The sequence below is a fragment of the Struthio camelus genome, chromosome 5 (assembly GCF_040807025.1).
Source record: "Struthio camelus isolate bStrCam1 chromosome 5, bStrCam1.hap1, whole genome shotgun sequence".
NCBI classification, from domain to species: Eukaryota; Metazoa; Chordata; class Aves; order Struthioniformes; family Struthionidae; genus Struthio; species Struthio camelus.
Genome location: NC_090946.1, coordinates 79,115,724 through 79,141,510, shown reverse-complemented (window position 1 = coordinate 79,141,510; position 25,787 = coordinate 79,115,724). Strand labels below are relative to the sequence as shown.

At 41.7% G+C, this 25,787-nt stretch overlaps 1 protein-coding gene across 2 annotated transcripts in view; it reads left to right on the top strand.

Moving 5' to 3' along the window:
• Nucleotides 1-1,043: 1,043 nt before the first annotated feature.
• PELI2 (pellino E3 ubiquitin protein ligase family member 2) overlaps nucleotides 1,044-25,787 on the top strand; it is an 84,132-nt gene continuing 59,388 nt past the window's right edge. The window contains exon 1 of one of the 2 annotated variants that reach the window (XM_068947459.1): nucleotides 1,044-1,242. In XM_068947459.1, the coding sequence (XP_068803560.1) occupies nucleotides 1,166-1,242 (77 nt within the window). In that variant the 5' untranslated portion in view covers nucleotides 1,044-1,165. The remainder of the gene's footprint in view (nucleotides 1,243-25,787) is intronic. The other variant, XM_068947460.1, reaches the window with a different exon arrangement.

Here is a 25,787-nt window from a genome sequence, read left to right as displayed (position 1 = left end):
TAGAAACTGCAGCCCAGACAGTGTGCTAGAGCCTTCCCTGCTGCAGCAGGCAACGTAGAGCCCACAGAGGCCATCCGGATCGACCCAGGTGATCTAGAACCCCCAACCATCCAGGCAGGTGCCCTAGAGCCCCACCTTGCAGCTGACCTAGAATCAGCACTCGATCTAGAACCCAAATGAGGTGCTCTAGAACCCACACTGATCTAGAGCCCCCTGCAGGCAGTGGCCTAGAGCCCCCACCTCCTGCAGGCGACCTAGAACCACCCAGTCACCAGGGAATCTAGAACCCCCCCATGAGGTGCTCTAGAACCCACAGTGATCTAGAGCCCCCTGCAGGCAGTGGCCTAGAGCCCCCCCTTGCAGGTGTCCTAGAACTACCCTGGTGGGTGGGTAATCTAGAACCCTGTGGGGAGCTCTAGAACCCCGGGGCAATCCAGTGCCCCCCTCCCTGCAGGGTTCCTAGAGCCACCCAGGCAGGCAGGATGAAATCTAGAACCCCATGAGAGGCTCCAGAACCCAGAGCGATCTAGAGCCCGGGGGTAGGTTATCTAGAACCCTGCTAGGAGCTCTAGAACCCTTGGCGATCCAGCTCCCCCCCCCCCCCCGCAGGGTTCCTAGAACCACCCAGGCAGGCGGGAGGAAATCTAGAAGCCCACGAGGAGCTCTAGAACCCTCGGCGATCTGCACCCCCCCCCCCCGCGGGGAGGGGGCGGGAGGCGGTGCTGAGCCGGCGGGGGCGCGGCCCCTTTAAGAGCGGCCCCGTCGCCTTTACTCTATGTTTACATAACAGAGCGAGGCCGTACCACTCGCGGCCAGCGGAGGGGGGAGGAGGGGGGAAGAGGCGGAGCCAAGCGGCGCGGAGCCCCGCCCCGTTCTCCCCTCCCCTCCCCCTCCGCGGGCGGCGAATGGGAAGGCGGTGCGGCGGGCGGGGTCAAGTGTGCGGGGCGGGGCGGGGCGGGGGCAGAGCGCCGCTTTGCTCCTCCCTCCCCCTGCCGGGGCGAGTTGGTACGTGCCCCTCGGCGCTCCGCCCCCGCCCCCCCCCCCCCCCGGCCGGGTGTTAGTGGCCGTTGTCGGGCGGCCGCTGGCTCAGTGCGGGGCGCAGCGCGGAGCCCGCTCGGGACCCGCATGGGACTGTAGCGGCGGCGGGTGACTTCGCGGCGGCCCCATGTTTTCCCCCAGCCAGGAGGAGCACTGCGCCCCTAACAAGGAGCCCGTCAAGTACGGGGAGCTGGTGGTGCTGGGGTGAGCGCTGCGGGGGGGCGCCGCCGGGTTGGGGGGGGTAGGGTGTGGGGGGGGGGCCGGGAGGCGGGAGCGCGGCGCCCCTGGGGCGCTTTGTCTCCCCCTTCTCTGAGGGGGAACGCGGAGGCGCGAGACCCCCGGTGGGGAGGGGGCGGCCGCGCGCGCGCGCGCCGCTTCCCGCCTCCCCGCGCCGACCGTTGGGACCGTTGGGGTCTGGCTCGCGCCTTGCCCCGCCGCGCTGTGCGCCGCCCGCCGCCGCCGTGAGGAACTTTCCCCGCGGGAAGAGCGCGGCTCTGTCTGCCGGCTCGCCGGGCAGAGGCGTTTTTGGGAGGGCGAGGGGAAGAGGGGGGGGGGGTCGGCGGCGCGCTGTCGGGCACCGTGACCGCGCTGCTTGCGCGCACCCTGCGGAGGAGCCGCCGCCGCTCGGGAAAGAAACTTTGTGCGGAGGCTTTTGGTTTTGTTCGGGGAGGGGGGGGGGGAAGCCGCGGAGGAGCCGCCGGCCCCGTCCTCCGCCGGCCTCGCTCGCAGGTGCTGGCGAGCCGCCGCTGCTGCCCTGCAGCCCCCTCGCTGAGCTTTCGCCGGCGGTTTCTCTCCCCTCGCTGCTGGGCGCTCCGGGTAGACGGCGTCCTCCTTGCAGATTGCAGGGGAGATGACTTTGGAATTAGGAGGAAAGGCGGGGGGAGGAGGAGGAGGAGGAGGGAGCACTTACATTCGGATTCGTGGTGGAAATGTTTATTTCCTCAGCTTGATAGGGATCTTGAAGTAATCCGCTTGGTATTATGTTCTTGCCCTGCTGTTAAAGCTTGAAGCCTTTCTGCTGAACGCCGTAGAAGCAGATGAGGCAGGAGCATCTCAGCCGTGCTTGCTGGGAACCCTCGTGAACCTCATAAGAGATGTTTAATTCTGGTAGTTTAATATCTGGAAGCATATGGTTAATGGAATAATTTTTAGTAATACATAGATTTCAAGCCAGCCATGAAGCAGAACAGTTAAAAGCCTTGCTGCATTATTAAGCCTCCCTCAGAATCCTGTTATATGTTTGCTGGAAGGTCGTAGAAAACCTTATTTTATTTTATTTCTTTTTTTTTTTGTCAAGTCATTTCATAAAGAACTATGTTCACCTCTGCAGAATGACTGTTTGAATGGCCAGGAGCAAATAAAAATAGCAGTCCAGGCTAGGTAGCTGGTATGTCCAATGATGTACCTTTTTTCCTTAAGGGATGTTAAATGTTGCTTATCACAAGACTATGTCAAGATGTAGTTACCATGGAATAAAATTCAGCTCTTACCATGAATGCGATATGGCTGGTATGTAAAAGACTTAAATCAAGTTACTTGACTTAAATTCAAGAGAAATATCCATATCAAGCCAAATTTAATAAAGGAATGTTCTTACTGTTACAATTGTGAAAATGGAGGGTAACCTCTGCTGTGCGGCACTCTTGTCTCTAACAATAAACTCATGGTATAATGTTGAATCTTTAATTAAATTAGAGTGCATAAATTGATGTTGTGCTGCAGAGGCTTTCTGTGCACAGCTGGAAGCATTTTCCTTTCTGTTGCTTTACTATTTTTAGCAGCAGTAAAAAGTACAGAAGTATGAAATGTTTTGGCGCTGATCTTATGCTAGCAAAGTCTGATATGCTTTTCCTTAAATATTGATATACATTAATCTTGCCTTATACATTCTGGCAGAGGTCTCTGTCTTCACTTTCGTGTGTTGAAACATGCCAGTAAAACTTAAATAAACTTGATATGGCTGGGTTTAGTTCTTGAATGTTATCCATGCTTTAAAACTACTGAGGTTATGTCTTCTGGGTGTCATATTAAAAAAAAAAAAAGGGGAGATGGAAGCAAGCAAATCCTCTTTGTAGTATGGTTATCGTAAGAAGTCTGCAAACTAGCATCTGAATCTTTCTATGGTTAGTATGTCTTTGTAGGCTACCTTTAAACTACACTGAAACTCAATAAGGCATTGTCCATCAAAATTTACTGACAAAATGTATTTGGTAGACCTAATGTAGAAATAGGTAGACGTAGTAGGAGAAAGCCAGGAAATGCAGTTACTTCAGTAATTACCCCTTCTACTTCTGGACCAAAGATCAGGGTTTTAAGATCAATCTGACATTTTTAGGAGTTGATTACCACGTTTCCTATCAGAGGTCTGAAATGTTATATGTAGCGCCATAAATAATACAAACTCGTGGCTTTTTTTTAATCCCCCCCCCCTTCCTTAGTGACTCAACACTTATAGCTAGGAGCTCTTGGAACAGCTTGAGCATCTGTTCTGTGGTTTTTGTTTTTTGGTTTTTTTATTTAATAAAAGGGGGGAGAGAAGGGGAGAAAAACTTCTGAAATTTCTTAATACCTTTTTTATTAAAGTCTTGTAATCTGTAATTCAATTTAACTAAGACTATAAACCTGCTCTCCTCTCCAAAGTGAAACTGAGACTCTGAACTGCCAGAGCCAAGTATCATAGTTCTTGTTCTAATTGCTTGATTAAAATTGATACAGTGACCTCGCAGCTCGATTTTAAAAAGTTGTTGTGAGACACTGTGTAGCTTAAGAAAGAAAACACTGATGTTGATGAATAATTTCTCTCTTGAGCTGTAAGACTTTTAAATTAGTTGATGAAAATGATGATGTACAAGGAAATTAACATACCTGGCAAACTGCTGAAAATTCTATTCTTAAGATGGCAAAACTTTCCCTCTATTTTTTTGCTCTTACTACATCTCAGCAGTATTAAAGTAGGGTTGTTCTATACTTAACTCTTAAATCAAGGGGAAAGTGTTCTTTTGGCAAGTTCTCCCACCAGGATGTGTTCATATTTTGTCTTGCAGTGGTTGCGATTGTTTGTCTTCATGTTAATGTGATCAGAGGGTAGAGCCTTACATGTTTGAAGTCAGTCATTGCTGCAGATATGTTTCTATTAACCTTCTCCCAGTAGTCCATTATGTATTTTCTGTAAATGATGCAGCAGTTCACATTTGGTCAAGATTTTGTTGAGGTTTACATAATCAATGTACTGAATAAAAGCAGTTTATATAAATCAAGCAGACATGTCAAGATGTCTGGTAAAGAAGAGATCATCTGGCTGATTGTGAATGGCTGCCTTGTAGCATCCTCTGTTCACAAAAATATATGTATTTCTGATAAAGTAGAAAAGGTAATATCTTAAAGCCTTTTTTTTTTTTTTTTAATTTGAAGACTTTTCAAAGCATGAGGCCGCTATATGTTTTTTTAGAATGCAAGGCTGGAGGGAGATATAACCGGGATGCTGAATACCCTAACAAGAATCTGAATAGGGTGTGACAGTGTTACCAAACTCTTTATCAGTATCCCTCATGTGACTCATCGAATATGTTATATAATACAGAGCAACTAAGGCTAAGAACTCTGTTAGGGAAAGCAAACGAAGTACTCGGGGTGTTGTCCTGTCTCCCTTGCCCCAGTTTGAATTGTACTATGAAGACTTAGTGCTAATGTAATGGCCTTCTGGCCAGTATGGCTTTGTCTTTTGTAGGGAGTGCTTGTCTTTAGCTGTGCGTGGATATATTTCACTGAAGGCAGTTGTCAATGGTCTGGTGCCACTCAAATCTCTTTCTCTCCCTATGGGACTTTGGTGAATGTAAATATATAGCTTAAGCCATGAATTTGTGTTTGCAGACATTTCTGATGTTTAATGATATCGATGAGTAGTTCTCAATTCTCAGAAAAGTTGCTTGATTAGAATTAGGCAGGCTGAAGGAGGACTATCAAAGAAGTTTAAGTCTTAGTCAGTGGCTGAGCTCTCTAGCAACAGAAAGATTTTGGCCCTGATACTAATCTGCTGAATTCAGTGTCCTACCACCAATTCTGAAGAGCTCTGGATCGAGCTTCTAACAGGCCAATGAAGTGTGTGTATGCGTATTCTTTATTTTATAGACTTTGTGGATTTTGCAATACGTGATCAAAACTTTCATTTAACTAGAAAAAACTGAGGGCTGTCACTCAGTGTTGTCATGGTGGTCTCCTTGAGATCACTGCCAGCATTCTATCTATACATTTAATGGTTACAGATTAAAAATAAATGAATCTGTTAAGTTTTAGGCTGCGATGCCCAAAGGGACAATTATAAATTGTTATTCGGGCTTTGTTTAATGCAGACCATTGAACATCCTTGAATAAACAGGCTATAGTTCTGCTTGAATTTCCCTTTTGGAGGTAGGGGGAATCCTGAGTCTGGTTTTACAGTGGTACATTCTACCTAACCTTTGGAAAGTTGTTCTGATTGATGGACTGTGCTATACTTTGATTAAATTTAGATTTGAAATGTGTCATTTCCTGTTAATCTGAAGGGACCTGCATTTTTAAACTTCTCTTTCTCATATTGGCTTTTTCTGATTGATCAAAGTCGCTGCTTAACTGCTACCTTCTTCGTGACTTAAAGTTCCTTAAGTATTTCCTACTTTTAAGCATATTTCTAGTCCTTAAGTTATCTGTTTGACTTTTCTTTGAAGTCTTTTGTTAATCTTCAAGAACTGCACAGCAAGAAACAGATGTATTTTTTTCAGTAATGTTGTCAAATGCAGAAACAGCATAGCATATATACCTGTCTTGATATCTGCTTGCTTCCCTTTATGTGCCAAATGGGCAGGGTCTCATCTGGGCCAGAGCGTTATATTGAGGCCTCGTGTTGCACTGGATTTGCTATTTGGTATAAACCTGAAGACTTGTGTAATGATTCTTGTAGGTTCCTGTACTGCACAGGTTAGAGAAGTTCCTGAGACTGCTTTTAAACCTTACTTAAAAGTGTATGTTAGGTCTCATTTAAAGGAGTGTCTATAGCAAATACTAATAATGGTAGCTACCTGTTAAACATCTTCAGTGTCACACTTCTGAAAAGTGTTTGTTTTAGCAATCATAACTGGAATCTGCTGTTCTACAGAAACTTTTGATATTGACAGTTGCTTTTTGGAGACCTTTAAGTGTTGCTGCTTATTTTAGGATACATCTTATATGCTGCCTATTGAGAATAAGTGATCGGCACTAGGTCAGCTTACAAGTAGATGAATCAAGCACTAGCAATAGTGTGTCTGAATAGAACACTGACAAAACTGTAGAAAAAATAAAGGGCAGTAGAAATGGTCATATTTGAGGAAAGTGTGTGTGATGTGTTTTTTTTTTTTTTTGAAAGCTTGTATATGGCTGGGTAGAGCAGAGGTTTTATTTCATTGGTGCTACAAAATAGAACAAATCTGAGGTGATTCTCTGTGACAGTCCTATTTCTTGGAATCACAGAACCATAGAATGGTTGAGGTTGGAAGGGACCTCTGGAGATCATCTGGTCTAACCCCCCCCCCCCCCCCCCCGCTCAATCAAGCAGGGTCATCTAGAGCACGTTGCCCAGGATTGTGTCTAGACGGCTTTTCAATGTCTCCAGGGAAGGAGACTCCACGACCTCTCTGGGCAACCTGTTCCAGTACTGTCACCCTCACACAAAAGTTGTTTTTCCTCATGTTCAGATGGACCTTCCTCTGTTTCAGTTTGTGCCCGTTGCCTCTTGTCCTGTTGCTGAGCACCACTGAGAAGAGTCTGGCCCCATCCTCTTGACATCCTCCCTTCAGATACTTATATACATTGATCAGATTCTCCCTCAGTCATCTCTTCTCCAGGCTGAAGAGGCCCAGCTCTTCCAGACTTTCTTCCTTGGAGAGATGCTCCAGTCCATCTTTGTAGCCCTTTGCTGGACTTGCTCCAGTAGCTCCATGTCTCCCTTGTATGTGTCCCGTTCTGGGCTCCCTAATACAACTGGAATGCTTCTGACTTTCTTGGAGTGCAGATTTATATCCAATTGTAGGTTTTATCCACAACATCTGGATACCGATGTAAAATCGAGGATCAAGAATTTCGAACTCTAGAAGCTAAAATGTGCTTCAGTGAAAGTAGATCAGAGCATTACACATCTACTTGTTTAATGCTTGTTATAAAAAGGAAACTGGGTGCATTCTGGAAGTTAAACTGTAAACCACCTTGGCATGCATGACTAGCAGATCACATGTATGGAAGTAGAAAAGACTTTTTCTCATTTAGAATATGGAAAATGGGTTGTTTATGTTTTTCAGGCTTGTTCTCTCAGAGTGAGACTTTCTTGCCTTTGATGCACTTCATGTAAAACCAAAAAGCTGCTACATTCCTCCCCTGGCAATCAGTGGTGCATAGCTTCATAAACTCCAAGTGAAAATGGAAATGAGTGGATATCATAAGTCTACTTGGTTCTATTTAAAAATATGCCTGTAAGACTAGAAATTACTTTCTAGGCTATTTAGATCTGTTTGTTTTTGCTGAAATCAGCAGATCATTTAAGATATTTTATGCTCCATCTTAAAAGCAGGCTATTACAAAACTGTGATTACAAGGTTACTTGAGAACAGATTTTTTCATAAGAAGTCAGGAACTTTTTAGTATCCACTTTAAGCTAAATCATGGTCATTTTATACACATTTATTATGGAGTTAATGCTGCCCTCTAACTTGTTTAATCTGTGTTCCTTGGTAGTGACAGTGCATATCAACCTGGTACTTTGAGTAGATGTAACCTTCTCTCATACTCCAAGCTAATGAGAAGCTGTGGGTATATAGTATAGCACTGAGGCTGAGCCAAATGCCTTGATGATGGTATGGTTTGTTAGTTCAGAGTGCCAGCAGAGAAATTTTACAGCTGCCTCCAGAATACTGGAGATATGCCCATGGGCAACAACTGTTTAGCTAGGCTGAACCAGCCACTGTCTTGTGTCCTGTTTCTTGGAGGTATTGTCAGCACATGTTTTGGTTCTAAATTTGTCTTGAGTATCCATGATTAGAATGGGTATGAAACTTTCCAAAGGAGACACCTCTAGCATCTTGTGCAGGGGTAGTCTTGCCTCGTATGCCTTCTAGAAGAGGGGCTTCTCATGATGTAGTCTCGGGTTGTGTTTGGTTCTACTTGTTTCTCCTGTAGTCAGCTGTTTGCTACTAACAGCAGGTGAAGTAGAGGAGGATTCAGTCTGAGCTACCACCTTTAAGCAGAAACTTTTGTTAGTTTCCAGGTGTACTTTGTACTGTCAATTGTATTTGTGCTATCTGATATCCTAAATCTCATCTGTGTTGAGGATGCCTTTCAATTTTATCAACACATGTCGTCAGTGTGTATCTTCACTCTATTCCAAGGACACCAGTGAAAAGTTCATGAGGTTTGTCCCGTGACTAAACCTTGAGGGACAAGAACAGTGACTCTGGAACAGAGTATGCCTCCTTCCAGGAAGACTTGTAAGGCAAAACTTTTTTTTTTTAGTATAAATACTTCAGGATGTGTCGTCTCACGTTTGTCACTTCTGTGACCTGCATATGCGAGTGCTATGTTGAAGGGGTCCCTCTTTTTGACTGCTTTCTCTTGACAAGATGCTGTTCAGAATTTCATGCCTCCCTTATCTTTGAGTATAAGCTATGATACTCTGCAAGTTCTCTTCTCTTAAGCAAAAAATCTTGAGGTGTCTCTACTGGACTTGGGTTGTTTAGGCTGAAACTCCTTTTATTGTCTTGGTAAGAGAGAGTTTGATCACTCCCTGAGTTAGATTAAAGGTTGTTTACATGCTGATGTAATTGTGTCGCTTGAACCAGGACTTATTTTATGCTTTTTTTATTGCTTAACCTCAGTTGTTAATTATTAATAATCCAATTACTTAACTGCTCCAGTGAGGTGTGAAACTTTTCTCCAGTTGGTGGCTATTTTGCATTCCTTGCTGAGGAATGACAATTCTCATTTTTATTAGTCTTTATATTATGCTATGTATGTTTCTAGACCATATGGATGTTAGCTTCATGTAGGTTATTGCTGCTAGACTATCAAGATTCCAGCATTCAGATGCTTTGGAGGACCAATTCCTAACCTCTCTGGCAAACTGTAACTAACATCTGGGATTAGACTATTTTAATCCTATTACTCCATGGCCTAGAATAGGTCTTGGTCCTCTTATTAAGCAAATAGCACTACGTCAAGAGCAGTAGGGGCTTCCAAAGAAGCAGATTAGCCTACATTTTGAAAAAAAAATTGCTAAGGCAGTGCTGTCCTCTCTTCAGCTGTGGTACACCATAGTACCTCCCATCTGGATGATCAGATGTGTCCTTTTCTGATATGACTAAGTACGCTTATCCTTGTAATGTGACTGTTTGCAAGTACTATCTAACTGTGTGCTGTTGATGATTATATAATGGGTGTGTTTCTGGCTTTGAATGTGTGTGATTTTATTTTTTATTTTGAGAGAGAGAGAGAGAGAGAGGCGCCCTGGATAGTGGGGGGGGAAAGGTAGCAGTCAGTAAGACTGACTGCTCGTGTCATTACAGAATGGGAATCATGGCACTGGGAGTTCAGTAGTAAGAGAAACCTATTTTGGGGTGTTAGTGACTTTTCAAAAGAGATATCTTTCTACTGCCCTTCTCACAAGCAGCCCTTGGTGGCTAGAGCTGATAATGGAGGTTAAGATAAAGATTTTCTACGTAAACATCATCTACACAGCAAAGCTGCAACAGTTGTGATGTAAACACTTAAAAAAAATTTTGAAAACTTGTTACTGAAGGGAGTTGTGGGAGGGGAGTCTTGAGGTTTAATATGACTGGATTATAAATGATATATGTGAACCTGATGACGCTAGACTTGTATTGTCTTGATGTAGCTTTTACTAACTTGTTCTGAGTAGTATAATTTCTGTTCCTAAATATAGGAGCCTTCTGAGAAGTGTATGCAAGTATCAGCTGTTTCACACTGAATTTCTGCTCAGTCTTCCAAGGCCAGACTATGAAGCTGTGTGAGGTCAATCAAAAGCATACACTGCAACTTCTTAATGGCTGCAATTATTAGATAATGGTGCAGAAAGAATAATTTGCTGAAAGCTTTCCTCTGTTTCCCGACAGGCGTTTCATGCTGACCAAACAGACTATAAACACGAGTTGTAAAAATGGATGCAAACAACAACTAGAGTGCTGAATAGTTTGTTTCATATGAAACAAAGTGGTTTTGAGATAAGCTGGACTTGATTAGGCATGGCATGAGGGTGCTGATTGCTGAGAGCCTATTAGGCTCCTGTCTGTCAATAGCAGGTTTTGTCCCCTCTAGGTAGGGAAAAGGAGCAAGCCTTGTTACGTGCTTCTAGAAGTGATTTATTTGAGGTGGGGTGTGGGTGGGTGGGTGTGTATATATATGTATATATTTTTCCATTTAACAATATAACCTTCACGATAGACTTAAGTATGTTGTGTATCCTGACCTCACTGTAGATAATGATTAACATGCTTCTTGGAGGATGAACTAGACTTGGAACTGTTCGGCCCTTTCCAGGCTTCTGTAGCAGAAGGCTTCCTGGGCTAGAGAAGGACCTGAGGGCCTTTTTTACCCTCTATGAAATACTTGGCAATAAAAACTTAGTGTTCACCTGCCAGATTTATTGTGCTTTTAACTGTATTATAGCAGCATTATTGAATGTGTAGCAGCCAATTGTATTGGGTAGGGATGAAAACAACCAATTGCACAATGGGACAAACTTTAGCTTTAAATGTTGGTATACTAAACTGCCTTGCCCAAGGAATGGGGGTCAGGAAAAAAAGTTAGAGGTAATTGGTGTATATTATGTTAAAGGGAGAAACCAGCCATCATTGTGTTTCTCTGCTGGAGTATTGCAACGCTAACTGATCCCTGCTGTTGCAATGTTCTCCTTTTTGCTGCTTACATACAAGGAACAAGGACAAAGAAGTGTTGGCATAGTCTTTCTCTGTAATTGGTAAACAACGCTTTGGAAGGAAGTCTTCATATTCAGCTATAGTGATTTGGTTAGTAGGCTTTCAGATTAGTCTTTTCCCTGAAACATCTATGCTGTCTTTATTTTAGAATCCAGTACACTGGGAAATTGTCATGGGAAAACTTTATTCTTTAGGCTGATGGCTTTAGTCGTGCCTAGCAAACAGGTAGACTTTAAACAGATGAGTTGTATCCTCTTAAGGCATATAAATGTCATGGAATAAGACAAAGTGGTACTGACTGTGAAGACAATTAGTCACTATATGAAAGTAAACAAATTGAAGCATATAAAGGCTTAAATCTCCAGTTGCATATTACAAATAAACTAGAGACCAAATGTGCAAACTGTCCTGCATGTGCCTTTAGGAAGAGTGAAAGAGCTGTTTAGTCTGGACTCAGAAGTTAATGGACTGAAACTTTGATTTAAGCATAGCTGTATTTCTTGTGGAACAGCAAGACTTTTTGATTGTTGATGTCTCATTTGGTGATAGCGGAGTCATACCCTTTGAAACAGAAGTAGTGTGTGTGTGTGTCCTCCTTTCGTAGGAAAGGCTGAAGTGTCGAAAGGTACTGAGAATTGCACAGTTCTGTTTCTCTGCGCATCCTGTGAGAGTATTCCATCTATTTGAAGTGGATTACTGTAATTTCTTCTGAAACATTGGCTAATAGACGAAAATGTTGTTGTACTTCCAGTTTAGTTTCCTTCCAGCCCATGCTTGACCTCTGAAAGCAAACAGCTGTAAAACTCAATGCTCAGGTTCAAAAATCACTTTGACATTGTAGAGGAGTCTTTCAGATTAGATATGATTCATTATTTTGCAGTAATAGTCCTTTCCTTCCCACTAACAGACATGTAAGACCTGTTCTGAATGACTTAAAATGTGATGGAATCTTTAAATTTTTTGAAAAATCTTAACTTGGAATAGTATCCAAGTGCATCAGGGAATGAGTTCTGAAATGATGTATTTTTTTTGCTAGAGGATTTTGTTAAATGGGCAGTTGATACCTCACTGTCTTTTGCCAAAAACACAGAAAATTTTGCAAGTCGATCCGATTGATCTTGGGACAAATCTATGAGGAGGCAAGCGTTGACCGAGATGAGCAGCTGAGTGAAGTAACTTCTTGCATCAGAGCTGAATCTAGATAGGGAATTTTGGCAATAGCCAGACAGATTTAGTTTTGCATGATTACTCATTTTTCCTTCATCTGATCTTCTGTGGGCTAAATAAGAGTCTGAAACATGGGAGGAACCTTTAAATGCTGTTGACAGGCCAGCCACCTTGGAATGGTAATGGCAAACACGCTTCTGTAGTCAGTGTCTGCGGAAGCTGTGATGCTTTATTCTCACGGACTTTGAAATTTTTTTAGGCAAGGTGTCTAGCTGGAACCGCTAGGATACAGAATGCAAGTTATTCATTTGGTTTTAGGGTTATGTGTTTAGATAGACTCCTCAGTTTATTCTCAATTCCAGAAAGATTTCTTAAATAATACTTTTTGATAATGAACCTCAGACACCATTTGAAGACTTTCACAGAGCTTTTTCGAAAACACTCTAAATACATGTGTGTGGTTTTTGGTTTTTCTCTCCCTCCCCTTTAGGAGACAAGTGTGTGTTGCGTGAGCCAGTATTTTAACAGGGCGTTTGCTGTCAGGGCAAAGGAGCCTTAACTTCTGACTTTTGTTTTGTGCCTTACTTGTAATGTTTGAGCGCAAAACGCTGCTGCAGTATTGCTGGCTCAGCCCTGCCTTATCTCTTCAGTTGCACAATAGCACTTCCAGCTGCAATACTTGAGTGCCGTGTATCTTGTTTTATTACTGGTTTTGAGTTTCCACTATGCAGAGACTAGTATAATATAGCAAATACCTTTCCATGTAAGGATGCAGGGAAACTACCAAATATAAAGTTCAGTTCCCTTTGTAAGCAAAGCTGGGGTTTAAGCCATTAGCAGGATGGAAGTCAAGCTTTTAATAGCTCAACATATCCTCCTAGTTTATAGTGTGCTGTGTGACTCTGAATTCAATTCAGGAGTTGGCCTCTGATCATATATTGTTAGTTAGCACCTTAAACCAGTCTTCTCCAAGAAGTTTGGAAACTGGAAAATTCTCAGCATAGACAGAGCAATTATAAAAATAATACCTCCTTAAGGAGCAAGGGGATCTTCTGGTGGCAAAAGTGATTTACTTGTTCTCTTCTGTCTGCACTGACCATGAAACGCCCAGGAAAGAAGGAACTGGATTTTTGGACTGGGTAGATTCCAGCTGCAGACTCTATTCAGCCCATATTCTTTCTGGCTTGGGTCTGATTCTTAAGTTTTGGGCAGACGTAGTAGTTGAGGAAAACTCAGCTGTTTCAGTTCTGTGAACTGATGAAATTTGTTATGAATGCGTCAGCAAACGTGATGCTTTGTGCAGTGTACAGTTCCTGAAATGCAATAAAGATCAGTTTTTCATCATGAGTCAAGTGAATAAAACGTGTAGTTGAGTTAAAAACTAAAAGATATTGGTAGGTAAGTGTATGTGATTCTCTTTCATATCCAGAAGATAAATGTATTCATTTGTTCATGAAAATCAGAAATGCAATGTGACTTTCTCTCTCCCCTTTGCCATCATTGCCACTACTCTTTTACATTGTCCTCATCTAGTTCATGGATATGATTGTAAGTAAATAAAACAAAGATGCTTAGGTGAAGGTAACTTACCACCTAAATTTATGATTAACTTAGTATAAGGAGAAGTATTAGGGATGATCTTAACATCTCAACTCCTTCTCTTTTTCATTTTCTTCCTTCTTCCACTCCTAGGTTTTATGTAGGGTCTTCCAGCTTCCAAGAAAGGGAAGTCTGAGTTGATGTACAGACCTGCCGAGTATGTGACATCTAAGAATTTAGTAGTTGTAACTGTTAAAAGTACAACATATTTTGTATAGCCTGTTTTACTTGACAGAATCATTTCAGTCTCTTATTTTCTGTTCTTTCATTTCTCTTTCATTATCTGAACGTTTTTTCCTAAAGCAAAGAATGTTCAGTTCTGCAATTCATTTTGGAATAAATTAAGCATCATTCGAGTCTGGAGAAGTTCTGAACAGGTTGCCCATTTCAACCTGATAATGGTAACTGCTTGGAGCTTTTAGAATTGCCTGAGAGCATTTAAGTGGTGTGGGACAAACTGTTTCAGCAGCTGATGCTGCTTTGAGACTTAAAGGGCACACACCGGGCAGGGGCAGGAGAATAATGTATTTAGCTTTAGGGCGATGACCCAAAGACAAGTGGAATAAAGTCAGATACCCGAAGCAGTTACTGCTTCCTGCTGTCTAAGCAGCCTTGTTGCTGGAGGACACCACATCCTCAACTCTGCTGGCACTCTTAGCTCCTTGTTCCCATCGTTTTCCACCTGCCTCTGAATACTCAAGTGATTTACTGAAGCATGCAGTGGCAGGTGAGGTTAATCTCTAAGTGGAAATGGAGAATGTAATTGAACTGACTTTATTCCAAAGTCTTCCAATGCTCTTTGTGTTCACCCAGCTTTGGTGAACATCAGAGAATCCATGTGACTATTCTTGCCTCACCTTTGAGGAAAAACTTAATTGGAGCTGTCAACTTACTAGACAAGGAAGGAATCTAAATGCAAAACATGAACCAGCAAAGCATTATTTCCTCTGGGTTCTTCGGGTCATGAAATGCCTTGTTCATGACTGTTCGCTTTTTCACTGCTATTGTTTGCCACTACTGCTTGTAATGTTGGTGGGAGATCCCCCTTTGGGTAAATGGGAATGAATGCAAATGTTTGGACACTGCAAATAACTAGTATGAAGAGGACTGGATGCATAACAGTGTCACAGGCCCTATTGACAAACTAGGCCACACCGTAACTTCTGCCCTAGTGTTGTGAGAAAAAGTATAGTAAATATGTTCAGCGTGTAGTACTCCAGTAACTACCAGAAAGCTTTCTATGCAAAACCACTGTGCTGTGTCTTGGAAAAGGCCTTAGAAAAGCCTTAATGAGAACGTGTGCTCCATGAAGTACTGTAGAATGTTGGTCTCGTGGTGCAGCTTTGGAGCATTTGGATTCTAACCCTTTTTTTTAGTGGAAGCGGAGGTATCTGAAGACCAGCTCTTTCAGTGTCTGCGTTCCTTGGAAAACCTGCTTTTTGAAGACACTTCAAACAAAACCTGAAATTTTTTTTTGGAATTGCAGATGATGTCCCATGTAGTTCAGCAGTCTTATACTTTGCCTCTCATGTGTGAGCTCAGTTCAGAAGCCAGACTAGTGTTCTCCGTTACTCAATATAGACAGTAAACGCTTTGGGTTTAAAACTTTCTGGGGAGGGAAAAGCTGCGCTTGCTAAGTGGTTAATAGAGCAGCCTAGATGAAGATTTCTGTCCTTGGCCGAGTCCAAAAGGAGAAGTTTGTTTGAGATTTCTCCACTGTGAATGTCTCTAGCAGAGTTAAGGCTTGTTCCATTACAGTGGGCAGTTCCAGCAGATAGCTTCCAAATTTTACAGACTAAGATATTAAGATAGGCTGATGGGATGTGAATGCTTCTGTATGGCATTCTTGTCTTCTGCTACCCCCAAGATGGCAAAGGCACCTCCCAACAAAGAGATTTTTACGTAATAGAAGCAAACGCTACCCTTTGCTCTTTTCTCTGTTTCCCTGTTTTTAATAGGGCTACAGGAGGAAAATAAAACAGTTATGGAAGAGCTTTACAGTCGGTGCCTTATGGGTATAATGCCTAAATATTGACAGGGTAGCATGGGAACGTGCTCTTCATTTTCTGTAATTCGTTAGCAATCTGGTGGGCAAGGGAAAAAGAGACAAGAATTTAGGTATTTGCAAAACCCATGTAAAAAAAGGAGAGACTGTGGGTAGACTGTATTTGTACTTGGGCATCCTTGCACGCTTGGGGGGCATGCAGAATTTCTTACTATCACGTTACTCCCCCATCCAGTTGATAAGGGCACTTAGGCCATGAGAAGCTCTTGTGGAGAGTGATGTCAGGTATAAAAACTTTTGAGGGCAAAAGGGAATCTTTGGAGCCAACCTGCTGTAATTGGTTATTTTTATCTTTCTGAACTAGCTCTTTTCAGACGTGTTTTGCTGGGGAATCCACTCCCACTTTCGGTCTTGGGCTCATGAGCCCTACTACAGCTGAATTTCTGCATGGCTTGCAAATGCTAATTTTAAGTCCTGTGATATTGTTTGGAATTAAAGACTTTGGGAAATACTGTTTTAGACGGATCCTCTTCTTGGTCAGGCTTGCCCTGTGCTGCCTTCCCTTTAAAAAAAAAAAAAAAAAAAATCTAGATAAGTAAGGAGAAACAGATGGAATACCTTGATTTTTAAAGCTGAGGAACAAAAATAGTAATAGTATGCTGACTATCTTTGTAGATTTGGGCTAAGAAAGAACTAGACTTCCAAAAGAAGTCTTCCTCCTTATGAGGGAGAACTATATGTGATTTTAAACCTGTTTTCTGTTCTGCAAACCATTGTGCCGCTTCTGCACATTATTGATATCTGTTGGAATGTATAAATACAAATTTTATGGAACTTCAGTTTGTAAAATATGTAACTAAAAAAAGGCAGGCTGGATTAGCAGTACAAATCAAGTAAGTTTTTAAAAAAACAAACAAAAAAACTTGATCTTTCAAGAAGCCTTGCCATTACCAAGCCTTCAGCATGGCTTTAGGATTTTAATGGCTGCATCTGTGTATAAAGGCACTTTTGTGTGATAAACTTGTATCTGACCAAACACTGTCTTGCTGCAGTGCTGAAAATGGAGCACCTACCTATCTGAAGATAATAGTTGTACGGAATCTCGTGTTTGTGCAGACATGGGTTGGATTGCAAGAAGCTGTATAGTGAGATTCTTCTGGAGGTCAGAATCTCTCTGTGGATCTAGGAATGAAAAACTTAGCAAACACATCATTAACGATTTTGATTCATACTCGGGAAGTGTATGCAGCTGCATCATAATCCCTAAATGCTTATGGGTCATCTTCTCTAAAGGTTCCATGTTTATTTTGATGTGATATTTTGAGTCCTTTTAAGAGAAGCAAAATCTCAAGTATTCTGTGGGCAGAAGTGTAGAATTGAAAAGCCTTGCTATCTCAAAGCTATATATACCAGACTTAATTTTGCTGATCAGCAGTAAACATTTAACAGCCTTGCAAAATCTTTTCTTGGCTGGAGGTGACTGACTGATTAACTTTGTTTTAGATTATGATAAAGGCAAACAACCAGGGCTGCTGTGAATTAGTAAGCTGTCAGGATGTTTTAAGACTGAAGAAGATGTATTGAAGTCTAGTTCTCTGCATTACTGTATTATTTACTGCTATTTTTAAGACTTCAGGAAAAAACAAAAAAAAACATATCTTCAGCTATGCAATAATTCTTATTTACTGCACATTCTGATCTGGTGGATTTCAGGTAGTTGTTTGTTTTTTGTTTTGTTTTTTAAAACTTGGAGGGAAGAATAATTCTTCCTGTATGCCTTTTTTTTAAGGCACCGAACAGATCTGTTATCAAAAAAGGTATTGCTTAGGTTTCTTGTCAGGTATTCTGAGTTTAATACTGCAGTGCTTCATTGCATTTTCTGGACTTTTAGTGTTGTGCAGTTCTTCTTCCAGCCTCCTATGTATTCTTTACCTCTCACTTGTGATTTTATTTGCTACTTCTACCTTGCAAAATGCCCATTCTTCTTTTTGTATTGTTCAGAGACTAAGAATTAAAAGCACATACTTTTTAATGTTAGCTCTCACAGAATACTACATGCTAAACATAACCACAGATCGATTCTCAGCTAGGCTGATGCATGTGGTCCTCCGCAGTAGTGGAGCAGCCTTCTAAAACGTGTCTAAGCTGGGAACTTGCCACCTCCAATTCTTGCTGGATTTAGAAGGCAGAAATTCCTCATCTTTTCCTCTTTGCCTACCTTGTCTAAATCTACTTGGAGCAGGCCACGAAGTAAATTATCTTGTCTGAGGCAGCTTGTGCCACTGTAGCTGATGATGATTGTGCAACCACCAGTGATATTAAGGAAGCTACTATATTAAGAGACTAGTGCTTGCAAGAGTACAGAAGGAAAACTGATCCTGTATTTTCTGTTTCAGATGCAAATATTTGGGATTCTGCTCTACAGCTGGGATTGACCAGGGAGCTCTGCATGTATAAGGCTGCCTTTTCCTCAGGAAGGCAAAAGGGATGTTAAAATTGGTAGGATTTGACAAAGATGTTGCAGGTCAGGATTTGGTATTTGAGAGCTTCGTGAACTTCCTATTCGGTACACTGCCTGTGAGATCTCCTGTATTCACAAAATGGATGCAAACTTTCTCCTCCTTTGAGCTAAATGATACTGGAATGAAGCTCAAGATTCTTCTCGTGCTTGACTCTGAAAAAGCTACACGTAACAAACAGCCTGGAATTCCTTGGCTGTGGAATCACAAAAATGAAATTATAGCTGTTTGTATTTGGAAGATAATTGAAACTATAAGAAAACTAGCACTTTTTCTTATGAAAATGTGAATTGTCGAATTGTCCTTGATAGTGTTTTAGGGAAGGCATTTGGCTGCTCGTGAAATGGATTGTTTGAATTCTGCAGGTTTTTTTAATGTCCTAAATTGTTGTTTGAATCAAATGTAGTTTCTCTATAATGCTTAATGTAGTGGTATTTCAGACATTACGTGGTGTCAGTCCTGTGCGCTCCTCAGACTAAAGATTGAATAGCTTGCTTTTGCATCTTCAGGAATGTATGAAGCCCAAGTAGATAGGTTAGGAGCATGCTTGGTATGTCAGAGCAAGTGTATTTTGAGGCCTCTTGTCCCATTACATTCTATGAAATCTAATTTGTTTTAATATTGAAACTTTCAGTTTTTTCCAATCTGGTACTTAAAGGGAGGCTGTAAATTTTTTCTATATAAAAGCATGGGGTTCCCAAGTCTGTGGTGTCTTGCATAAACAGTCGTCTCCCTTCAGTACTTTTTCTCCCATCAAAACCCAGCTGTGCATTGTACTTCCCTTTGAAAGGATTTTGTGTTTATCTGACTTGTGTTGAATATAGTGAAAGCTATATCTCACTTACTATCATGTTTACCCATATTTAGTTTAACAAAATGCTATATCAAACAATTTCAGTGGCATTTGGCTAGATTATAGATAGTTCTTAGATGAATAGCATTTCCTCCACAATGTGAGAGATTTGGGGTTAGAAGATTCTCTGTAAACCTGGTGCTCTGCCTACCTCGTATGCTCTTTTAGCTAGAATAAAAAGCATGCTTTGAAATGAATAGTTTATACCTTGCATTTTCTGTGCACTAGTATTGCTGGTTTTATTCGGTAGTGAATGGTTTCAGTTGACAGCTTTGGAGATGGGCTTAAAGCACTGAATAAAATTGCTTCCTTGTTAAATGAATGCTGGGGGAAGAAATAAAAGGTTGGAAATAAGGATTGTTAAGGAAGTCATTATGTGAAAGAACTGATTCTTACCCTTTGCTTTCTAAAAGGGAAAAAAAAATGCTTACATTTTAATGCTCTAACTTCTGGCATATTACTTTATGTTGGAATCATGTCGATGGTATCTTAAATGTTTGTGTGGTGCTTTTTTCTTTTTTTCTTCTGCACCTCCTTAATAAAGGTAATTGCTCTCTTTCCCTGCTATTCTCGTGGTTATGGATAACTTCTAAGAAATATGTTGTAGGTGAGACTACTCATTCCTGTCTCACTCTACTGTTTAGCTGGGTTGCCTATGTAGGTTTCTAGCTATTAAGTTGTTTGGAACTGACAGTTTATTTGACTGTTTTACCTGAAGCTCATCCTAATGCTCTGGCAGTCAGCATAAGCATCCTCCTTTAGGCTCTTGTAGTGTATTAGCACCAAATCAAACTCTCGTGCCGTTTATATAGTTGTCGTTCAGAAAACTGTGCAGCAGATATCCTCTATTATGGCGTCTTGAGTACTTGAGTATCCCTAGTTCCACGTTGTCATTAATAAATGCAGTTGAAGATCTTAAATTCCTTTTACTAAACCAAGGTTGCAGTGCCAACTGAAATTTTTACAGAAACTTGTCTTTCAAAAGCTGTGGGAAAGGTCATCTGTCCTTGATTTCACAAGAGCAGAAGTAACAAAGTATTTTCCAGAAAAATAATGTGGAACAAGTAGCAAACCATTTGTTAACAAAGTCTTGATGGAAGAGAGTTATAAGAAGTTTTTCCCCCCACCCTAGCTAGCTTACACATGAGGATCAAAATTGCATTCCTGACTGGATCTCGACCTTTGTGTTACAAGTAGTTACAGTAATAATGCCCTGATTCCTGTCCTCCATTGCTTTCAGACAGGTTGCATTCATTGTATTTTCTTATCTGTAGAGTTTTTTTCCCCACACTAGTGAGGGAGACAGTACTGAAATAACAGAAGGGTTTTGGAATTTTGAAGTTTTGGAATTTGCTGCCCGATCATCTGCTTTAACTCTTCTTAGATGGATTGAAGTTTATGTAGACCAGGTATATACTCTCTTGAGTTGACTATATTTTTGTAAGCTAAACATACAGGAGGATTAGTCAACTTTTATTTTCTTTAAATATTCGTATTCTCTCTAAATCAAAATTTGATTATTATGTTGTAGTTGGGGTAAGATTGGGAGACTGTGCCTGGTGGCTGACTTGTTCATTCCCTTTAATGCTAGTTAGCACTAAACAAGTGGGTTTCTTTCCCAGTCTGCCTTTCCGTTCAGTCCTGCTGACAGTGGATGAATGTATGGAGAGATAAACAGTTCAACAACACAGCCCATACATTAACCTGAACCCAAGTCCACCAGCTCCTGTTATCCCTTAAAAAAGGGCAGGAAGATGCTATAGCAGACAGGAATAGGCTTTTGTTTATTCCACCAGGGAGGAGCACATGAACCAGAAGACCAACCAGTTTTGGTCCAGGACACCGGGGGGAAACCCCCTTGAGAACCCCAGCTACTTCGCATGTGACTTCTTGGTGTTTTCAGCAGATAAAGCTCAACTGAATTTGTATACCCCATGAAGGAGGGAAGTAGTCTCTCTCACATATGATGTCTTGTAGGCACCTCTGAAAGACTGTCATGGTGTGCATAACCTTTTAACCAGGTGTTAAACTAATCCACACTTGTGATCAGAAAGAGAAGCTGGCTATACTTAAGCATAAAAGCACCATAAGCCTAGAATACAGCTTTTCTGCTACCTAGTGGTATCAGGAGCAATTAGGAGTAGCTTTTGAAGTATAGTAGAAGGGATTTGTAGGGGTTCATATCTATACCAGACTTTTCAAATAGTCTCAGTTTGACTAGTAACAAAGCACTTCTAATCACCAGCCAGCCATGCCAACTCAGCTTCCTTTCTGAAAGCTGAGTAGTGGTGTTCTTCTGCCTAATAACTGCATAGGTTATCAGGTCAGTCTGCATTTCGTTGAACCTCAGTAATCTCTTTGAAGGCTCTAGGGTTGCACGGGTTGCAGTAAACTGGGAAGGCAAGCAGAGCTAAAATTTGGTACTGGGACCTGAAGGCTTGTGGTGAACCCAGTATTGATCACTACACCAACAAATATTCCAGAAGTACTCAAGAGGCGAATACTTCGTGATATTTTATGACAATAAAATAACTTGCCTTTGTGACATCATAAGAATAAACACTTGTCTAGAAAAAATGCTGATTGCAGGCACAACTAGCTATTCTGCTGCGTCTCTTTCAGGAGTAATTAAGTTCACAGATGGAAAACATCCTGAATGTGCTCTTAACTGGGGAAAGAGATGAGATTTTGGATTTTAGAACTTGTTGGTTTAGATTTCCTTGCTCTACAGGAAGACTGCTTTATTTAGCTGTATTGCTGGTAGAGTGGTTAAGAGGCATTTATTCCTATAGAGATGTCTTGGCTAGCAGAGCCTGAGGTGGGACTATGTAAATTCCATACAGTCCAACAGGCTTGGACTTGTTCCAAGGCTGCGTAAAGCAAAGGTCCACGGACTTGGGTCAGTGGCTCTTGTTACTCCAAGAATAGAAGCTTTGAGTAAATCATGAGTAAGCTTTCCTATAGTTAATATGGTAACAAAAATTCTACTCAAGGCTACTTGAGTTTGCTGCTGTAACTTCTTCAGATGTCTTCCTTCACAAGGAAACAAATCTGGTATGGGCTTCAAAATTTGAGTCCTGAGTCTGCTATGGAGAAGAAAAGAGCATAGGTTTTTAACTTGGTGGATCTGGCAAAATGTACAGTAGGCCTGTTTTGACCTGCATCTCCCTTGCTTGGTGCACGGGGAGAGTTTTAATTCTAAAGATGATGAAGCCCTAGGATGCGTCTGTTGAAGATGCATGGAACGTTCATTACCGGGTGGGCTTTTCAGACTCGCTTACACAGAAATGTCATGGATAGACTGGATCAATCCCTTGAGTTGGAGGTGGACTTAGATGACTTTTTGGAGTCCCTTCTGTTTCTGTTTTCTATGATTCAGTGATAGCAAGCAACTACACTTTGCAAAAGATATGTGCAATATAAAGGGAAATTGCATCTTTGGAAGATGAAAGGGAACTTTCTGGTCAGTCTAGGCTTGTTAAGCTTCCTCTGAAGAATAGAAAAAATATTCTAGGTGGGTGTGGGAACAGTATCCTTCAACCTCCAAGAAACCTCTACATTAGAGGCTTTTGTTGTAATCTGTTGTGGTCATCCACACAGCACTAAAATGTTTATCAAGTAGTAGAGTTTTTGGCAGTTAGTTCAAGACCGCTACAGGAGCGGGCTGGTGGTTAACGCTACTCCTGGTGATGGAGGCTATTTGAGACTGGAGTTCTAATTTTTGATGCATGTAATAATTAGGCAGAGACAAGCTTAGACTTAAATTCAGTTTGAATTGGAAGGTTGAGTTAGTATCTATAATACACAGTAGCTGAGAATAGACTTCAGAGGAGAAAATAAATCAGTGCTGTCCTGTTAGTAGGGAAGTACTACCTGTCTTTGCTTTACCTATTTGCAATATTTCCCAAGGAGATTAAGTTTGAGAATAACTTCACTAACCTTCTTAACTGAAATGCTCAAATAGCTGGCAGACAGGAACGGGTTGTTTTGTGAAGTTCTGATATAGAAAAGCATGCCTGAAAGAGAATGTGCTTTAAAAAAAAAAAAAAAAGAAAGAAAGAAAAAATCCCCAAACCATTCAAGTTACTTTCCAGAAGTAGTAAATCTCTGCAAAATGAACTGTTCAGTATGATGAGATGAGCAAGGGAGGCAAAGTGCGAAATAGTGACAATGATATGATATGAAAAGAGACATCAGTTCATATATTTCTATGTCAGTATTGCATGCGTTGAAGTTTTCTGTTTGCGTTTTGATGCAACTCTTTGAGGCCTTTTCCTTTCAATTTGTTTTCAAGGGAGTAAACGTTGGCTGTAAACGTTGGCTGTTTCAGCAGAAGAGGGCTTTCCAATTAGTTGGGACTTTAGCCTATGCTTGTGAAAAGCTCTGGGTTTGGATGCTGCTAGGTGAATAATAAAGCTTTAGACTGCTAATGTTGTAGGTATCCTGACTGATACCTGTAGACTTGCAGTGCTGCCAAAGGAATCTTTCCTGCTCTCTGTGCCATTTTTCTCTTGTTGCTGATATAAGTGCTTCTGTGGTCTTGCAGTGAACCAGAGAGCAATGAATTGATGTGGCTTAAAACTAAATTTAAAAAAATATATCTGTTTTTGTTTCCCATTCATGTGAACCAAGGAGAGAAGAAATGACATTGAGGCAGGAACAAGCTAACAAATGAAAGGTGGGACTGCTGCTTTTGGCAGCAGTTTTGGCCCACACTAGTTTGGTGATGGTAAAAATAGGGAGTAAGCACAATCTATTGTTTTGGTATGTGCCGAGTATATACTACAGTTCGATACCACACGTGGAGGTAGAATGTACTAAAGAGGGAAAATTCACTGAAGCGTGACTTCACAGTGAAAGCTATCGCTAATACCTCTGGAGCTTGATTGTTTCGCGTGGCAAAGGTCTGCTTTCCCTGGTGTGTTAGAGCTGTTGTAACAGCTGAACTGTAGCATGCAGTGTGCTCCGAGTTGAGTTGGTGAAATGGAGTGATTATGTGTGCAGTAGTACTATTAGTAGTAGCTGAAGAAAGCAAAGTGAAGTTATTCCTTTTTGCCCAGGAGGAAAAGGGCATTACCTGTGGGGAAAAAATTACCTACCTGTTTAGTTTGTAGTTTCTTAGGAGGTAGGCTGTATAGGTATGGAAAGATAGTGGTACTGAAGTTTTATACTTTCTATTTTCATAGCATCATAAAAATTGGCTACGTGCAGTGTCTTCTATGTATGGTAGCTAGCAGATAATCCCCTAAATTTTAGGGACAACGTGTCTGAGTTGAAATCAGGCTTTTGGGTGCAGGTCAAGCGTACCCAGAAAAGTTTGTGTGCAAGTGCACTTTTTTTCTAGCTCTGTTCCTAAAGAACAGGTTTTGTCTGCTGTTTACCACTGGCTAAGTGTGTTTCCTGGAAGAAATAAGCCTTATGTAACAGGTCATCATACGAAGGGTTCAGAAGTTGTTGATGGTTTCTGACATAGTCAACTAGGTTCCTACAAGAGGAAAATAGGGTGCTTGCACTGTGGGAGAGAACATGTACGTTCTTGCTTTCTAGACACCAGGGAATCCACGGAGAGGAGAGGCTTTTATTATGTGTCCTAACCATGGGAAAAAACTTAATTGGAGTTTGCTTCTCATTATATGCCCAAATCATCAACTGTTTAATGCAAATTTGTAGGAAACTGGCTTTGTTAATTATGGTGCCTGTAGCCTATACCAGCACCACTCCCTTATTTGCAAGGAACAGCGCTATCAACAAAGATAACCCTCTCATGAGGTTTCATAATGCTAGTTGTCCTGGTATTGCTGCCATTGAGGAATATTTTGAACAAAAGTACAGGCCTCTTTCCACATAGGTTGTTCTGATGTTTTGGAATATCTGGAGAACTTCAGAAGTGGCCCTTTAGATCTGCATGCAGGCAGGACTTTCTCAGAATTGTCTCTCGTCTCTGAAATTTGATTTCTCCTGAATTAAGTTTTGGCTTTTAGTGGGGTGGAGGAGAGTTTCTGTGTGTTGTCTTTTGGTAATGCTGGACATCTTGTGAAGCAGAAAAGTTTGCAGGCTAATAGGCTTGTCCCTAAGCTGTCCCTAAGGCTTCTGTAGCTATTGGAGGGGTGTAGAGAGGAGAAGGAAAGTGGAGCAGTGCTCGTTGAGAAGGGTTGTGAGAAGATTCGATGTGGAGCTTCTGTTTTATCTTTGAAGCTCCAGTTTGGTTGTAGGGGAGTCCTGAGCCTTCAGTGTTCAGTGATGGGAGCTTGTGGCTGCTATTCTTGTCCCTGCTCTTTCCTGTGCAGTTCCACACAGCAGCTACCTGAAATAGGACAGTTGTTGCTCACCCAGGCTGCAGTACCTGGGCACTGCTCAGTTATGCTGGCACCTTGAGAAGAGTGAAGGACAAGAGAATCATTGCGTCTTTTGCTAGTCCCTTGTGTCTGTGCTTTAGAAGAGCTGACTGGACAAGGTTTGGGTGGATAAGCCTTGTCTTCCCCTTTCTGAACCCTGAAACTTTTTTTTCCCTCTCCTGTGGGTTATCTCAGTTAAGGCAGCTAAAGCAGGCGCTTGCTGGAGAAGCCAGTGTGGGTCTGCTACCTCAAGAACAATCTAATCTGCGTACTCTCAACAGGTTAGAGAAGCTGGGTAAGGTTGTTCGCAGAGAGCTC